The sequence below is a fragment of the Perognathus longimembris genome, chromosome 26, assembly GCF_023159225.1.
Source record: "Perognathus longimembris pacificus isolate PPM17 chromosome 26, ASM2315922v1, whole genome shotgun sequence".
NCBI lineage: Eukaryota > Metazoa > Chordata > Mammalia > Rodentia > Heteromyidae > Perognathus > Perognathus longimembris.
The window spans coordinates 8112774-8128265 of NC_063186.1; the positions used below are offsets into that span (position 1 = coordinate 8112774).

Below are 15492 nucleotides of genomic sequence, written 5' to 3' on the forward strand. Positions count from 1 at the left end.
ATATGTAATATGGTTCCGCCCTCTGATAATAGTAACTTAAATTGACAGGGGAACAGTAGTTTAATTGCTAGATAGCTTTTGAGATTTGTGAACACTAATTAAAGGAAAGGTTGTTGGCTTTTTCTAAGTATACTGATAGCCAAGTGTACTGATACTGAAGCAACACATACAGGAGTCTCAAAGACTTTCCTGCCTGGGCTAGCTTCAAAGTATGATCTTCAAAATTCACTCGAAGTAGCTAGGATTATAGGTGTCAGCCACTGGCACCCAGCTTATAAACGTTTTTAAAATTAGAAATTCAAATTCTGCTTTCCAAAGGTAACTACAATATCTCCTATACCAATTTCCCAATAATATGACACTGATAGTCCTTTAGCATGAAATAGTCTATTTATCCATGTACTTCAAATATGGGCAAACCTTGAGATGCCTCTGCCCAAAATAACGTGACAGCATTGAGCAAGGTCACTTCTCAGCCCTTAACTAGTCAGGCTATTTCTGCTTGGTGCCTCTTGGGACACATGAAGGAATGGAGTTTGTCTCTTAGAACCAACAAACATGCTGTCAAAAAGCCCAAACAACATGTTGAAGCCACATAAAGGCACTCTGTTAATTGGTCCTAAGTGTGCTAGCCAATGGGGGGAAAAAACAGTAAAGGCACATCTTTGCAAAAATTTAGAATATTGACAACAAAGAGGTGATCCTAAAATTTTTCATGGAAAATAAATTATACATAAGTCACAACAGAATGACGTTCTAGGAATATGACAGAAATATCTTAACAACAGCAGAAGCTGGGAAATTATGAAGCAATACTTTCAAAATTCTGGGGTGGGTAGGTGTGTTGGTTGGTGAATTTGTGGAAGTGTCAGGATGACCTAAAATTTGCTACTGTAGCCCACGCTGGGCTCAAACCCTCAATCCTTTTGCTCCAGCCTCCTGAGTGTATCAACATACTTAGCCAAATTCTGTATCTTACTTATAACAAATAATTTTATATCCAATCAAACTACCAATCAAAGGTAAAGGTAAACTAAATGCATTTAAAGCATGCAAAATCTTTAACAATATTTTTATCACACATTTTCTGCAAGAAGAAACAGGGAAAGAATAGGAAATGAATCAAAATTAAGGTGACAATGATCAAACCAAGAGAGAGGATGGGACCTATCAGAGAAGCAAAAAACAATTATTCTCAGGCATCTTAACAAAGAAGGTGACAGGGCTCCATAGAGGTATAACTGGAAACTTAAACTGATAAAATACTTTAGAATGTTTGAACACATTCAAAGGTTTTTGTTTTTGCCACAGAGTTGGAACATAGAGAATGGGTAAAACAAGGTAAATTTAAAAAGAGAAATAATCATTATGAGAAAACTTATACTTTAAAGGAAATGCAACTACATGTGACAGTAGTTATGCAGGCATGCATTTTTTAAAAATGTTGATGCAAGTATTTTGGAAGCATGGAAGGAGAAGAGTGTACATGGATATACATTCAGAGTTCAATGCTTGTCTTCTAAAACATGATAATTAAGCATGACCAAAACTAGAAAAAAAAAATCCATTAAGAAAGTATCATTTAGGAATATTAAAGAACCAGCTAACAGAACTATAAAAATGAGTGTAGATTGGGAATAAGGAAATATGGAAGATGGGGATTGGACCTGATATTTTTCATTAAATGCCCAATAGTCTAGTCTATTTAATTTAGGGGAAAACAATGGAAGGGGTGACATTGATCAGGATAATCATAACTAACTTGGTAATCATACACTAACATGGTGGTTGAAACCTCTAAATGACTACTTATAAAGATAATTTTAAAAATTAAAAACAAAAAATAGGTTTATACATACACACACTTTTTAATTTAATTTAATTTAAATTTTTTTGCCAGTCCTCAGGCCTGAGCACTGTCCTGGCTTCTTTTTGCTCAAGGCTAGCACTCTACCTCTTGAGCCACAGCGCCACTTCTGGCTTTTTCTGTATATGTGGTACTGAGGAATGGAACCCAGGGCTTCATGCATGCTAGGCAAGCACTCTACAACTAAGCCACATTCCCAGCCCTACATGTATCTTTTGATTTTTTCAAAAGTTCAATTTCAGTGATCACTACTGTGAAAGGCTTTCCTCCACCCATCCCACAAATGGGGTTGTTACAAGTCACAAAGGTAAGAAGAATCTGAATGCAGCCTTCACTGCTGTTTACTAATTTAAATATTAATAAATGGGGCTAGTAAACCCTGCTTGAGTATAATGATCCCCTGTCAGAATCAACACAAAAGCCAGGCCATTTATAAGTCTCATTTTAGAGCGGATGGGAAATGAAACATTCCACAGTAAAAGGCAGCCCTGGAGAAGGCTTTTTCTCTTGACTACAGCATAGCATCTGTCCATTGATAGCTTTCACACACTGGTGACAATACATACAAGGAGGCAGTGACAGCAGCTACCCTGCCAACCAAGCTCCTTCAGGATGTGAGTCATCCTGCTGCAGCAAAGCAAAGCAGACAGACAGAAAGTACACACTGATGTGCAGGTTGTCTGGAAACACAGCGGGAAGCGGTCCTTTCACACAGGGCCATAATTCCAAGGGCATCTTATTAAACCCTACATCTGGCTTAGTTTACTTTACTTCTCTGTTCACCTACTGGGGGGAAGAGCTGGGGAATTTTTAAGTAAAAGGGCAAACAACTCACCCCCTTCACCTTCCAAGTGCACCTCAGGTTTATCGCTATCAAAAAAATGTGAAAACATTCCTGCCTTTCTCCTACTGATCCTTGCTCTGATATCTCATAATTCTTTAATGTGCAGATAATCTACCTTAGTGGCTGGAGGGTAGGAAGAGAAAGAAGGAAGGAGAACTAGAGGAAAGAAAAAAGAGAAAGAAAATGGGAGTGTGTATGGGGATAATAAGAATGAATCTAGGACTATTATACTGGTTAACTTCATCTGGTAAGGATCATAACTGTGGCTATTACCATACCACTATCGTTGCCCTCCCTCCAGCAGGTAATACTCTGCTCTGGACTTGGTTCTAAAACATCACCTAGTCTTCTAGATATTCCTCAAACAATGACTGCCAAGAATCTCACTAGGACATTACGTCTTTGTTCTCTGTTCTTATTTCTTACCATAAGCAAATCTGTCAAATGAACAATATTTCATTCATACCCTACTATTCCCTCCTTATAGTTTAGCTATTATGTATGTATGTATGGATGTATTCCTTAAATAATATGGCTTAGGTTTATCTGTCTTCAAATAACTTTATATGAAGAAATTTTCTATATTCTTGATGAATTGAATCTTTACCTTTAAAGAATAGACTATTCTGAATTTTTTAAAGTTAGTTTTTCTTTTACAATATGTAAGTCTTGTCAGAAAGAAAACCCACCACATGGTTCAGGCAGAAAGGAGTTTATTAGGGGAAAGCAAGCTGCCAGCCCACACAAGATGGAAGTGTGGGGAGACAGAGGGGAAGGAAGAAGGGAAAAAGAGCAAGAGAGAGTAAAAGAGAAAAGGAAAGAGAGTGGAGACTGTGTTGAGCCAGATTATATAGGAAAAGGTGGAAGATACGGCCAGGTGGATTGGATGTGACTTCAGAGAAGAAGGAGGTAACTGCCTCCAGGTGTGCCAGTTACCTAGCTAACACAGGTACTGGGCACAGACTTAAACAGGTGGGTGGCACCTGCGTGGAGCCTTCCCGGGGTTGGGCCTTACACAATACACAAAATATTGTAAGAATCCTCAAATCTCAATAAACAAACTGTGTTAATTATAAAATTGTTTTTAAAGAGAAGCTTCTTCCTCCAGGCCTGGATGATTCATGTGCATAATCCTAGCTACTCACCAGGTTAAGGTCTAAGGATCACAGCTTGAAGCTAGATTTGGTAGGAAAGTTCACCTGAGTCTCTCTCTTGTCTCCAATTAAACAGCAAAAAGCCGGATGTGGAGCTATGGGTCAAGTGGTAGAGCACTAGCCTTGAGCGCAAAATCTCAAAGACAGTGAGTTCAAGCCCTAGGGCTGACTGACCAACACACACACACACACACACACACACACACACACACACACACACACACCCCTCCCAATGTTGGATACAAATCCTAAATATGAAACACTATATGTCTCAAAAATATATTAAATGCATTTATTATCAATTGTCATGCATTAGAAAGTCAACTCCAAGGCATAGATTTTACCTTTGTTATTTACTGCTATATTCCCAGAAACAATGTGGGGCATGCTGTAATATACTGAATGAATACTGCAAGGAATCAATATCTATTGTACGAGTGAGGATCTGTCATTTTCCTCTGATGAAAATACAAACTTCATATATGCTATGGTCAGCCCCATCTATCACTAATTACATACCCTCTACAAGTGTATCCAAGTAATGATTATTCAAGAATTATGTTTGCAGTGGCTGGGAATATGGCCTAATGGCAAGAGTGCTTGCCTCAAATACACGAAGCCCTGGGTTCGATTCCCCAGCACCACATATGTAGAAAACGGCCAGAAGTGGTGCTGTGGCTCAAGTGGCAAAGTGCTAGCCTTGAGCAAGAAGAAGCCAGGGACAGTACTCAGGCCCTGAGTCCAAGCCCCAGGACCAAAAAAAAAAATTTAAAGAATTATGTTTGCAGTATTATTGTCATCAATTCTTATCAAAGCCTGGCACATGACAGCACAGATGCTAGTTGAGTCAACTAAGCTATTTGTGGCAGATAGGACTAACAAGACAATAAGCTTTTAGATATAGGAGCATGCTGCTTTAAGTCAAGTGATATGGCTCACTAGACTTTGGGAATTACCATTTTTGTGAAACCACAGAGTGAGTGAACATAGATGATGTAAAAAAAAAAAAAAGAAGGTAAAGTTATTCTCCAAGAAGACAATCAAGTCAAAGATGGCTTTATTGGCAGAGCAATAACATAAAAAACTGTGAAATTAACAATTTTGTGTAAGAAACAACTTAAATCCTATCAGAGGGGATGAGTTTCAAGAAATACAGAGTAGAGAAGCTGGAAAACTTAAGTGGAAAAATTTATTACCAACAAGGTAGGAATGAAAAAGGAGTATCTGGGGTGTAAGATATCACAAGAAATGTATTCACTGCCTTACTATGTAACTATGTAACTATGTACTATGTACTATGTACTATGTAACTGTACCCCATTTGTACAACACCTCGTCAATAAAATTTAATTTAAAAAAAAAAAAAGAAAAAGGAATCTCTGGAAGAAAAATCAACTTGGAGGCCAACAAAAATAAAAAAAATATTAAATTGTAAAAGGCCTTCAAATAGGTAAAAAAAATGATAAAATGGGAAATGATAAAGTGGCAAATTTTAGTGTTAGGTAATATAAACAATTTAACAACCCACCCTAAACAAACAAGTGAAGTCAATGAACAAATGAAGAGACTTGGGATTATTCTAATACTTGTTAAAGAATAATACAAACAATCTGCCACATACCAGAAGGTGTCTGGGTATTTTGGCTGGTATTCAACGGGGAAAGCATTTCTTAAAATACTTACCTGAGTGTTATAATTTAGTAAACAAATACTATTTGTCTAAAAAGAATCCCTCCCTGAAATGTTTGCTTTTACTTTAGCAATGTATTGCTATGTAAATTACAGAACACAAATACAAAATAGGAGCTGGAAGTTTGTTTAATGGTAATAATACCAGTAGAAAAGTTTCTCCATGTGTGATTTTGATAGTTTCTAGTAGTAGAATAATTATCAGAATAAGGCAAGCCCAAGAACATTCAAGATTTAGGCCACCAACTATGTAATTCTAGACTGTGGAAACTAAGACAGTAATCAGAAATAAAACCTAATGTTCACTGTCAGGATTTTGTTGTTTTGATGCCGATCTTGGGGCTTGAGCTCAGGGCCTGTGCACTGTCCTTGATTGTGGTGTTTTGTTTTGTTTTGGCTCAAGGCTAGAATGACAGTACCACTTCTGGCTTTTTTGGTAGTTAATTGGAGATAAAGAGTATCAAGGCTTTTCCTGCCCAATCTGGCTTTGAACCTTGATCCTTACACCTCTGCCTCCTGAGTAACTAGGGTTCAGGCATGAGCCACCAGCGCCTGGCTTAACAGTGAAGTAGTTTGCTTTTTTTTTTTTTTAAGTTACCTTCAATGTCAATATGAAAGGTTTTATTTCTACTTTTAAATAATAGCTATTTGTTTTAAAATTATGAACCAAATTTTTTGTCTTGTTATTTTGTGGCTCTTTTTGGAAGTACTGGGGTTTGAACTCAGGGCCTTGTACTTACTAGGCAGCACTCTATCAATTCAGTCACATCCTTATCCCTTTTTTGATTTAGTTATCTTTAGGATAATAACTCCATTTTTGCTCCAGGGCAGGCTCAGTCTTCAATCATTCTACTTATGCCTTCCACATTATCCTAAGTTGAAATAAGCCAGTCACAAAAGGACTGTAAGGTTCTACTATGAAGTGCTAAGTTAAATTCATAGAAACAGAGTAAAATGATGGTTTCTAGTGAGAAATGGGGAGTTAATGTTTAATGTGTATGAGTTTGATAATATGAAAGAAACTTTGGAGATGAATGTTAATGAAAAATGCACAAAAGTACACATTTAAATGGTAAATTTTATGTTATATATATTTTTACCACAAAATACTTTAAAAAAGATTCAGTACAGCAAAATGTTATCAAAGGCTTGAACTACCCCATTTACCAATTTATTGTCTCCAAAATCCAAATTCTCCCTTTTTTTCTGCTTACTCTGCAGAAATTAATATAAGGTAGATGGAATTTAAGCTGAGAACTAACACATAACATGGTCGTCAAATTAATTTTAACACATAATCTCTTTTATCCCACCAAAAAGGTTTTAGGAAGAACCTAACTACGTGTGTGTGTCCGTGTGTGTGTATATTGACATCTATAAATTTACAATGATCTTTACTATGTTTAGGAAATTCTTAGGTTGAGAATCATCCAAATGAATTTTATATTATGTTCTGAATTTGTCAAGATTTTTAATTCCTTCAAGAAGAGGAAGTTTCTAGTCATTCTGCAAATGGTTACTTTCTGCTCCTATGAAAGGAGCTCTCCATTTGGCAGGCCAATGTCATAATGTATTAGGCTTCATAAGTAGATATAGACAGTGGTAACAGACCCATTCATAATAGCTTCCTATGGTTCTCTCAGAAATCAGGCATGAGTCATATTGAAACTTTATTTTCTCCACTTGCAATGTTATTGGAAATTTGCTACATCTATCAAACATTTATTTTCCTGGAAATCAAATGCCAATTTCTAAATTAAAAAAGAAAGACTGAGGGGCTGGGAATATGGCCTAGTGGCTAGAGTGCTTGCCTCTTATACATGAAGCCCTAGGTTCGATTCCTCAGCACCACATATATAGTAAATGGCCAGAAGTGGCACTATGGCTCAAGTGGCAGAGTGCTAGCCTTGAGAAAAAAGAAGCCAGGGACAGTACTCAGGCCCTGAGTTCAAGCTCCAGGACTGGCCGAAAAAAAAAAAAAAGAAAGAAAGACTGAATTTGTAAATTCAGTCTTTTAAAAGTGGAATATTTCTTTATCCAATAATTGATTCTGCTTGGGGCTGGGGATATGGCCTAGTGGCAAGAGTGCTTGCCTCGTATACATGAGGCCCTGGGTTCAATTCCCCAGCACCACATATACAGAAAATGGCCAGAAGTGGTGCTGTGGCTCAACTGGCAGAGTGCTAGCCTTGAGCAAAAAGAAGCCAGGGACAGTGCTCAGGCCCTGAGTCCAAGGCCCAGGACTGGCCGGGGAAAAAAAAACAAAGACTGAATTTGTAAATTCAGTCTTTTAAAAGTGGAATCTTTCTTTATCCAATAATTGATTCTGCTTAATTTCAAATGATTGTTTTTCTTAAGATTGGTGAAGAAAAGATTAACTTTCAAGGGCAATGCATCAATCTGACAAAACAGAATTTCAGCTAAGTCAGAGGATAGCTTTAAGAACTGTCACATCTACTGAGAAAAGTTTCACATAAGCATCTGACTCAATCTTAAGAATATCATTTAAGTTTAATTAACCTTCAGCACTTCCATATAATGAGTAATCTAAAAAGGGCTTTAGGTACTATTTTTTTTCTTGTTACTTATCTTCATAATAACCCAATATCCTGGCTCTTGTTTCCATTTTACAGTTGAGAAAACTTTCAGGGAAAGTGTTTAACTATTTTGTACTAAACCACAAAGATATAAATGTAGGCATGTGAAATTCAAGCCCAGTTGTATAATGTTAAAGTCCAAGTATTTCCAATCCTCCCAACTACTGTATCTATCTAAAATGAAAGCAAGTGGGGCTGATTCGCCTGGGTAGGAATTAGAATATGAGAAGCACTATCAAATTTTTCATGTAGAATAAATTAGTAAGTACAGACTTATTAAGAAAGAAAACATATGTAGTTTCTAAAAACAAAAATTGGACACGTCTTAGAATTTTAAGAAAAGCAGACATCTGCTTTCTTGGAACTACTCTTTTCTGAGAACAAAGATAATATAGTTACTTAAGGCACCAGTTTAGTCTCTTGGTGAATGTACACTTTTGGCATCTTTATTAAGAATCAATTGGTTAGAAGTAAATGGATTTAATTGTAGGATCTCTATTGTAACTCACTATTCTATGCATCTGTTTTTTGTAAAGCACTATTATGCTGTCTCCATAATATATCTTTTTTTTTTTTTTTTTTTTTTTGGGGGGCCAGTCCTGGGCCTTGGACTCAGGGCCTGAGCACTGTCCCTGGCTTCTTCCCGCTCAAGGCTAGCACTCTGCCACTTGAGCCACAGCGCCCGCTTCTGGCCATTTTTTCTGTATATGTGGTGCTGGGGAATCGAACCTAGGGCCTCGTGTATCCGAGGCAGGCACTCTTGCCACTAGGCTACATCCCCAGCCCTCCATAATATATCTTGAAATCAGGTATTATAATGCATCTAGCTTTGTTCTTTCTGCTTAAGAAAGAACAGCTCTGCCTTTTGGGGGTCCTTTTACTTTCACTGGGTTTAAGGAAAGTTTTGTCCTAATTCTATGAAGAATGCAATTTGGTATTTGATTAGGAACACACTGCATCTGTCAATCACATTGGGAAGTAAGAAAATTTTAGCTGTATTGATTTTTCTAACCCATGAAAACGTTTCCTCTTTTACGTGTATTTCTCTCTTCAGTGTTTCACAATTTTTATTATTCAAGTTTTTCCTTGAATAAAACTGTTCCTGGGTATTTTCTTGTTTTTCATGTTATTCCATAGCTATTGTGAAGTTACTTCTATTGTTTTTACTTCAGCAATCTCATTGGTGTAAGAACTGCTACTGATTTTCTATCTTGCACACTTATTCATGTATCAATTCTAATAATCTTTGATATCATGTCTAGCTTTTCCTAAATATAGAATTTTATCATCTGTAATAAGGGATAGTTTATCTTTTCTCTTGTCTATTTGAATGCCTTTCATTTGTTTCTTTTCCCTAACCTGGCTCTAACTTTCAGTAGTATATTGAACAAAAAGAATAATATACTATTTTTTTTCTGATTGTGCATGGTGCTGGAACTCAGGGCCTGGGTGTTGTCTCTGAGCTCTTTTGCTCAAGGATTATGCTCCACCACTTGGAGCCACAGATCCACTTCTTATTTTTCAGTGGTTAACTAGAGATAAGAGTCTCACATGGATTTTTCTGCCCAGGATGGACGGCTTCCCTTTCTGCCTTTTTTTTGGGGGGGGAGGGGGTGGTGCTTAATTGGAGCTAAGAGTCTCAGAGAGTTTCCTGTCTGAGCTGGCTTATAACCATGATCCTCAGATCTCAGCCACCTGAATAGCTAGGATTACAGGCCTGAGCCACGGGTGCCTGGTTATAATATTCTTAGAGAAAATAATTTTCAGCTTTTCCCCATTCAGTATGAATTCAGTCTTCCATAAATGGATAACAATTTTTCCCAGTACTACTAGTTGAAGAGGCTGCCTTTTTTCCAATAAACGTTTTTGGTGCTTTTGTTAAAACTCAAATAACTAGCCAGGCACTATGGCTCATGTTTGTAATCCCAGCTACTTGGGAATTATCAGTCAGAAGGATCACAATTCAAAGCAGTTTGGCTAAAGACTGGGAAAACCTCACGTCAGTCAATAAGCTAGATGCAGTGGAACACGACTGTAATTCTATCAACATAGGAAATGTAAGTAGGAAAGACTGCAGTCCAGGCTGGCTTGGGCCAAAAAATGTGCAGTCCTACCTGGAAAATAATTAAAACAAAAAGGGTTGGGAATGGGGCTGGGAATATGGCCTAGTGGCAAGAGTGCTTGCCTCATATACATGAAGCCCTGGGTTCGATTCCCCAGCATCACATATGTAGAAAATGGCCAGAAGTGGTGCTGTGGCTCAAGTGCAGAGTGCTAGCCTTGAGCAAAAGGAGGTCAAGGACAGTGCTCAGGCCCAGAGTTCAAGTCCCAAGACTGGCCAAAAAAAAAAAAAAAAGGGTTGGGAAGGCAAAGCTTAAGTGGTAGAGTGCCTGCTTCACAAGTACAAGGTGCTGAGTTTAAACCTCAGTACTACCAAGAAATATTAGATGACTGTAGCTGTGTGGGCCAATTTCTGGATCTTCTATTCTACTGATTTATATGTTTGCTTTTATGTCAATGTTTTGTTAGTATGACTTTGGTAGAAGAAAAATACTAGAATTAAAATTAATATGGTAGCACCAAAGATTGGAAAGCAATCTCAGGATTGCTTCTCAGCAAAAAGTATAATGTATGAGGTAAACACAGACCCTAACACTATAAATTTTGTCATTTGAGAATGTTATATAAACAAAATCATATATGCAACTCTATGAAATTGAACTGCTATGCAGCATGCATGATACCCTTGAGATAAAAATGCAAGTAGCTGCAAGTATTAATCATTCTTTTCTTTTGCTTCTTTGTAGTACTGTGGAATTCAGTCTATTACATTTCAGCTAATACTAAGGACATGCATTTGGAAAACTAAAAATATTCATAAATTTCCAACTATAAAACAGACACAGCATAAATAACTTTCTTAACTTGGCACAACTTTGCTGATCTATTAAGCTATGATCAATTACTTACAACATATAATTGTTTCCACAGACTGGCCCATTCTTGTAAAGTTGCTGTAACCTCGGTCACAATAGAATCTTCAAGTGGAACCACAGTTTCATATTGCCTAGAACCAGAGCCACACAAATAGCCAAATTATCTTTGATAAAACCTAACATTTCACTTTTCAGTGTTTAATTGAAATTTTAAAGTAAGAAAATGTTGCAGAAGAAAGTTGTCTTTCTTTTTTTTTTTTTTTTTTGGGGGGGGGGCCAGTCCTAGGCCGTGAACTCAGGGCCTGAGCACTGTCCCTGGCTTCTTTTTTGCTCAAGGCTAGCACTCTGCCACTTGAGCCACAGCGCCACTTCTGGCCATTTTCTGTATATGTGGTGCTGAGGAATCGAACCCAGGGCCTCACGTATACGAGGCAAGCACTCTTGCCACTAGGCCATATTCCCAGCCCAAGAAAGTTGTCTTTCACCAAAGTGAGATAAAGTCTTTCTTAGAAAACCAAAAGTTCTGCATGATAAAATGAGCTATAGAGGGGGAGGAGAGAGGGGGTTTGAGGGACAAGGTAACAAAACAGTACAAGAAATGTATCCAATGCCTAACATATGAAACTGTAACCTCTCTGTACATCAGTTTGATAATAAAAATTTGAAAGAAAAAAAAAAGAGCTATAGGGCTAGGAATGTAGCTCAGTAGTAGCGTGCTTACCTAGCACGCATGAAGCCCTGGGTTCGATTCCTCAGTACCACATACACAGAAAAAGCCGCAGTGACACTGTGGCTCAAGTGGTAGATTGCTAGCCTTGAGCAAAAGAATCTTTTTTTTTTTTTTGGCCAGTCCTGGGGCTTGGACTCAGGGTCTGAGCACAGTCCCTGGCTTCTTTTTGCTCAAGGCTAGCACTCTGCCACTTGAGCCACAGTGACACTTCTGGCCATTTTCTGTATATGTGGTGCTGGGGAATTGAACCCAGGGCCTCATGTATACAAGGCAAGTGCTCTTGCCACTAGGCCATATCCCCAGCCCTTGTGTTCTTTTTTTTTTTTTGGCCAGTCCTGGGGCTTGGACTCAGGGCCTGAGCACTGTCCCTGGCTTCTTTTTGCTCAAGGCTAGCACTCTGCCACTTGAGCCACAGTGCCACTTCTGGCCATTTTCTGTATATGTGGTGCTGGGGAATTGAACCCAGGGCCTCATGTATACGAGGCAAGCACTCTTGCCACTAGGCCATATCCCCAGCCCGAGCAAAAGAATCTTAGGGACAGTGCCCAGGCCCTGAGTTCAACCCCCAAGAATGGCAAAAATAAATAAATAAATAAATAAAAATAAAAAAGCTATAGTAAATTCTTAAAGCTAAAAATATAAGGACATAAACATGAAAGTATAAAATGACAACTTTCTCAGGCAAGCAAAAATGAAGCAACTTCATTATTAGTAAATCTGCCTTACAGAAAGAAGGTACTTTAAGTCAAACTGAAAGAATGCTAATTAGTAACAAAAAAAGATGTGAAAATATTAATGTTCAAACTTACACTAATTCAGAAAAATCTATAACACTATACTGATGGTGTATAAAGCATAACACTAATATAAAAAATTAAAAGATATGAGGGACGAGGTAACAAACAGTACAAGAAATGTATCCAATGCCTAACGTATGAAATGGTAACCTCTCTGTACATCAGTTTGATAATAAAAATTTGAAAAAAAATTAAAAGATAAAAATATTGAAAACAGTGGTAGTTAAAATACTTTGGTAATAGATATTCAATAAGAAAGACAAATTTTGGAATCAAAAACACAAAATAAAGCTTGGATATAACTCATCAGTAGACTGCTTGTCTAGCATGCCCAAAGCTTTGGGCTCAATCCCCATACTCATAATTGTTTTCTAAATCAGCCAATTTCTGCTTGCAAGCAGAAGACCTTAAGTTTCCTTCACTATGATATATAGAAATATTACAAAATCATCTCTAGGTTGCTATTCTATCAATGACTAGTCTCAAAATAGTATACATATACATATTTTAGTATACTGTACATATAACTTAAAAGTCCCAACTAGGGGTTAACTTCACCAGATACTGTATTTTTTAATTATGACCTCAAGATTATGATAAAGATATTTTCTATATAAAAGCTTGTCAATGGTATGTTTCATACCATGAGCCAAAAAGACACACATAGAATTCTTCTGCAACCTATAATAATTATAAATAAATTTTAGTAAGGCCAATTACTTACCCCCTATTACTGACAATAGCCTTTTTCAAGTGAATATAATTTGCAGGAAATATCCCCTGTAAAAGAGAAAAGATTTCCAGTTAGAAAAGGTAAATTGTGATAAATATCTCATAGATAACAAAAGATCAGTGGAATCATAGTAAATATCACAGAGTATTTGACAGGCCCTTCCCCTTATGTCTGACAGGCTTTAGCAAGGAACTGTCAATCAGGCAGTTCCTTTATATACAACTAGCTCAACAGCTCTCATGGTAGAACTCAGATCTTTGGGAGAGTTTACAATCACTCTGAGGACTTTCCAGTAGCTACAGAGGAGAAGTATACCACAGCTGAAGATATGCTTCAGTTATAACCACAGCAGATAGCCTGAACTGGCTTCAGTACTCTTAGGTAAAACAGGCCTCAGGAAACTCTGTATGGCCTGTCAGCCATTTATGCCCAGGCCACTAGGGGAGTAATGGCCTACTCAGTAGGCAGGGGTGGCCTAGCCAGCAGACAGCCTGTGGTACAAACCAATCTTTGATTCATATGAATGCTATGCCTGTGATTTGTTAGTTTAGGTTAATCCATTATATGTTGGGGTAGTTTGATATTTGGCAATATAAAATTAAAACAACTGTGTTTAAAAATTTTTAAATAATTATCATTCTCAGTCTCATAGTGATACTCAAATACTAGTATTGGGAGCACCGTAGAGGTGGCACAGATCACAAATACTGCTAAGATAAATAATGTATAATACCCCAAAATAGAGCTTTCAACTCATTTATAGGACATATTTTATTTAAGCTCTATCTTTCTAGAAAGTGAATAAGGATTTTAAAAATAAAATGCAAAGAGAAACTATTTCCATAAAAGCAGTTTGAGAGAAAAGCAACACCTGAAGCATGTTTCAAAATTAGAAAACAAAAGGAAAATAATCAATGGGTAAAAGTTTTCAGCTAGGGACAGTTTTGTCCCCATAACATATCTGGCAATACCCAGAGTCTTTGTTCTTTGTAACAACATGGGATGGGATAGCTAGTTACCAGTAGAGACCCTATATATGCTGCTAACTGCTCCTACTACCAAAAAATTGTCTAGCTCATAATGTCAATCATGTCAAGAACAAAAAAAGCCTGTCAATGAGAATGTTTAACTGAAAATGTGAAGACATTATTTCCTTAAAGTAATAATTACTACTTTAAAAACTAATTAAATGAATGTTTCACTGGCAAAACTGATAGACACATCTTGGTAAAAACAGTAGACTTGAAAAGCAAGGAATTGATTTTAAATGCTGCAAAATCAAAGACGGAAAGAAAATCAGAATCACTACTTATCTCTCCACACAAACTGTCATCACAAGGAGAGCCTGGAATGGTATAACCCAAGCCCTGAAGATGAGCAACTGCCAACCCAAACTGGTATACCCAGCAAAGCTATCATTTATTTACATTTGATGGAGAAACTAAAACCTTACATGAATAACAAGAATTCATGAACACTAAACCGTCATTACAAAGAGTACTAAAGGGAAGTATACAATCTGAAAAAAATAATCAAAATCAAGGAAAAACGTTAGATAAAAATCACTAGAAGATCAATTCAGTACACACAGGAAGAATAAAGAAGCAAAATATAGGAAAGAAAAAAATGACAGGAAACATGACACTTCTCCCTATAATAACTTTGAACATTAAAGGATTTAATTCAACAATCAAAAAAAAAAAAAAAAAGAACAGCACACTGGATCAGAAACAAGATCTACCCATTTGTTGTCTCCAAGCGACCCATCTTATGGTCAAAGATAAAAACAAACTCTTGAGTGAAGAAATGGGAAAAGATCTTTCATGTAAATGCACACTGCAAGAAGGCAGGACTAGGAATATTGATATCTGATAAAATATATTTTTCATTAAAGTCAGTACAAATAGACAAGGGAGGTCATTACATAGTAATAAAGGAAATGATCCATGAAGAGGAACTCACAGTGGCCAATATCTATACATCAAATAATGGAGCACCTAAATATGTTACACAGGAGACCCAAACACAATAAAATGGGAGATTTTAATACTCCCTCTCACTAAAGGACAGGTCAAGCAAACAAAGACTAAACAAAGGAGTTTCTGAACAAAATGACACCATAACTGAAATGGACTTAACAGACAG

General features: G+C 37.0%; 1 protein-coding gene across 1 annotated transcript in view; it reads right to left on the reverse strand.

Moving 5' to 3' along the window:
• Dock3 (dedicator of cytokinesis 3) overlaps positions 1 to 15492 on the reverse strand; it is a 136316-nt gene that overhangs the window by 106993 nt on the left and 13831 nt on the right. The window contains exons 3-4 of the mRNA XM_048334474.1: positions 13339 to 13394; positions 11122 to 11218 (exon numbers count right to left, since the gene is read on the reverse strand). Coding sequence (XP_048190431.1) covers positions 11122 to 11218; positions 13339 to 13394 — 153 coding nt within the window. The remainder of the gene's footprint in view (positions 1 to 11121; positions 11219 to 13338; positions 13395 to 15492) is intronic.